General features: G+C 36.7%; 1 protein-coding gene across 1 annotated transcript in view; it reads left to right on the forward strand.

Moving 5' to 3' along the window:
- LOC106870834 (mortality factor 4-like protein 1) overlaps positions 1 to 2,918 on the forward strand; it is a 32,915-nt gene that overhangs the window by 28,705 nt on the left and 1,292 nt on the right. Inside the window, exons 9-10 of the mRNA XM_014917062.2 lie at positions 1,011 to 1,110; positions 2,225 to 2,294. Of these exons, the coding sequence (XP_014772548.1) occupies positions 1,011 to 1,110; positions 2,225 to 2,294 (170 nt within the window). The remainder of the gene's footprint in view (positions 1 to 1,010; positions 1,111 to 2,224; positions 2,295 to 2,918) is intronic.

The raw sequence follows: 2,918 nt of genomic DNA on the forward strand, positions 1-2,918 counted from the left end.
ACGCACAGCACATTTCCAAAGGTCTCGGTCAGAAGTCATCGCCTCGGTGAGGCCCAATGTATGAAGGTCTTGCCTCACCACCTCAGCCCAGGTCTTCCTGGGCCTACCTCTTCCACGGGTTCCCTCAACTGTTAGGGTGTGGCACTTTTTCACGCAGCTATCCTCATCCATTCTCACCACATGTCCATACCAGTGCAATCGTCTCTCTTGCACACCACAACTGATGCTTCTAATGTTCAGCTTTTCTAGCAAGATACTTACACTCTGACGGGTATTCACATTGACATTACACATCCAACGGAGCATACTGGCTTCATTCCTTGCGAGCTTACGTATGTATGTCCTCAACAGCATTCCTTGCGAGCTTACATATGTCCTCAGCAGCGTATGTCCTCAACAAACTTGTTATCAGTTCAAAAATGCTTGCAGCATATTCAGACCTGTAAAAAAAAGGCCATTCACTGTATTTTGTCATAGAGAAAATTTCTCGCTGCAGACTGGATAAAGCACATCTCTAAAATTGTTAAGAAGGCTGAGGGTGTCTTGGCATCACTTAGCAAGACCTTTGTCAACCACTCTCCAGCTATCTTTTTAAGCCTGTATATGATTATAGTGTGGCCACACCTGGAATTTGCATCACCAGTCTGGTACCCCTGTTTTGCTCAGGACATTGACCTCCTGGAAACTGTTCAGTCGTGCAACCAAGCAAATACCCTCCATCAAGTATCTACCATGATCTAAAATGAAATGACGTATCTTGTTCCAAAACAAGAATGAGCACCAAGAACGGCGTCCGGCCAAAGAATACAATCTCAACAAGACTTCCTCAACCTATGTCAGTATGGAAAGAGACAAATATAAAAATAGCGGTGGTGGTGTCGGCGGCATTATTCTCATTACCATTTGTTTCCTTAGCTTCTATGGTTCCACTTTGCTTGCTTTAGTTTGCCTGCCTGACGGAGAAATAAGCTTTAGCCTTCTTTTTTTTTTTATTGTTTTTTTTTTTTCAGAGATGCTGTTAAACTGGTCACCCAAGGAGTTAGAGAATACTTCAATACAACTATAGGTACATTACTGCTTTATAAATTTGAACGTCCTCAACACACTGAGGTAAGTTTTCTCCTTTGAATATATTTGGGGTGGTTTTACATTGGCATTTTTCTTGCATGATAAATGTGGTTTAGTCAATGTGAAATTTTTTAGACAAAATATTTCGAAGTGCACTGTGAACAGCGAGAATCAGAATGATGACATCCATATTCTTAATATGATCCATCAGATTTAAATGTAAATATGCTAATTGCTGTTGTATTTTGTCATTTGAGAAGAACTTCTTTCAGACAAATGTGTGTTCACATCATACTCAATTCATTAGAGTAAGGGGACTTTCAGACACCCACTGTTTCGACATCATTGTGTCTCCTCAGCCAAGCTATCCTATAAATAAATGCTGCAAACTGTTGATAGATTCGTTCTTCTGGGGTAGCTTTGGTTGAGGCACAGGACTCTTGCAGCCAGTCCTTTTCACCAGGGGGAGTGGCCTTAATGCTTCTGCTGTTGACCACAGGTCTTCTTAAGTACAGCAAAACATCAGGTATCTCAGTCCTTTGTTATCTCGTCTGAAGGATTCCATGTGTTGAGGTCATCCTTCAGTACTTCTAAATTATTTAGATGAGTATGTTGTTAAGAATTGTTTGAGTATTCACTCCATCTTTTTTTTCTTTTTAAAAATTTTAATTATTTTTAACAGTTACCACTGAAGTTTCATTCATAATGGTGTTTTATTCTGTGATTTTTCAAACATTAAATAGGAAAAGGAGCCCCTTTTGCATCAGGACTAGATCATATGTTCTATTCTTGTAAATGATTATTTTAAATACTTGTGTGGTACCTTAGGCAAGTTTTCTGAGCTATGCAAACCATTTCTTACTTTTATTGTGGATATCTTAGATCTTATCTATGCATAGGCATTGCTAATACAGATGTTTCACTTTACTGTGTTGAACATTCATAAAGTTACCATAGTAACTAATTAGAAATATCAGACCCTCAGAGTAAATTAATTTCATAATTAGTTTTGTTCCTCTATGTCCTGTGTTCAAATATTTATTACCCATGTATATCTTTTAAAAGTGGTTGTTCTGGTGACGTACCAGTTACATACTGGGGTCAGTTCAATTGACTGTATATCCTTCCTCTAACGCACACATATATTTTATTCCAGCTTCTTGAAGCTCATCCCGATATTCCGATGTCTTCTATTTATGGTGCTACTCATCTTTTACGACTTTTTGGTAAGTAGATGTAATTATTGCCATTTTTATTGTTGCTGTTACTATTATTGGAGTCTTGTTGTATTTTGAGATTTTATTTTCTTTAACTTCTTAACATTCAGGCTACTTTAATTTAACCCTTTTGTTACCATATTTTGAGATACTCTGTGTTTCTTTCAATTGATTTTGAATATAACAAAGAATTTAGTAAAATAACTTAGTTATCATTTAGCTAGTGTAGGAACATAAATTGTGACTAAGGTTTGGTGGAAGATTTTAATTCAGAACTTATGGAAACAAGACATTTGTACTACAAAGCCAGAGGCGGTTTCAGCTGGGTTGTTATCATAAGGATTATTGCTTATTTATCCACATTGTTTTGAATTAATCCTGTATTATCTCGTAGCTTTGAGATTTCAGTGATGTGATAGTTTATGTTCAGAATGGCAATGTATATGTCTACATATATATACTATACCGGAGTAAGCACATAAATGTGAAACAAGGTGGAAAAAAGAGTACTCAAATACCAGAGGTAGAGTAACAAAACTGTCCGACAAACGGGAACATGAAACTCTGCGTAACAGCTTTTGTTATATTTCTGCTGCTTTTAAATAAAGTATATATATATATATATATATATAT

The sequence above is a fragment of the Octopus bimaculoides genome, chromosome 12, assembly GCF_001194135.2.
Source record: "Octopus bimaculoides isolate UCB-OBI-ISO-001 chromosome 12, ASM119413v2, whole genome shotgun sequence".
NCBI lineage: Eukaryota > Metazoa > Mollusca > Cephalopoda > Octopoda > Octopodidae > Octopus > Octopus bimaculoides.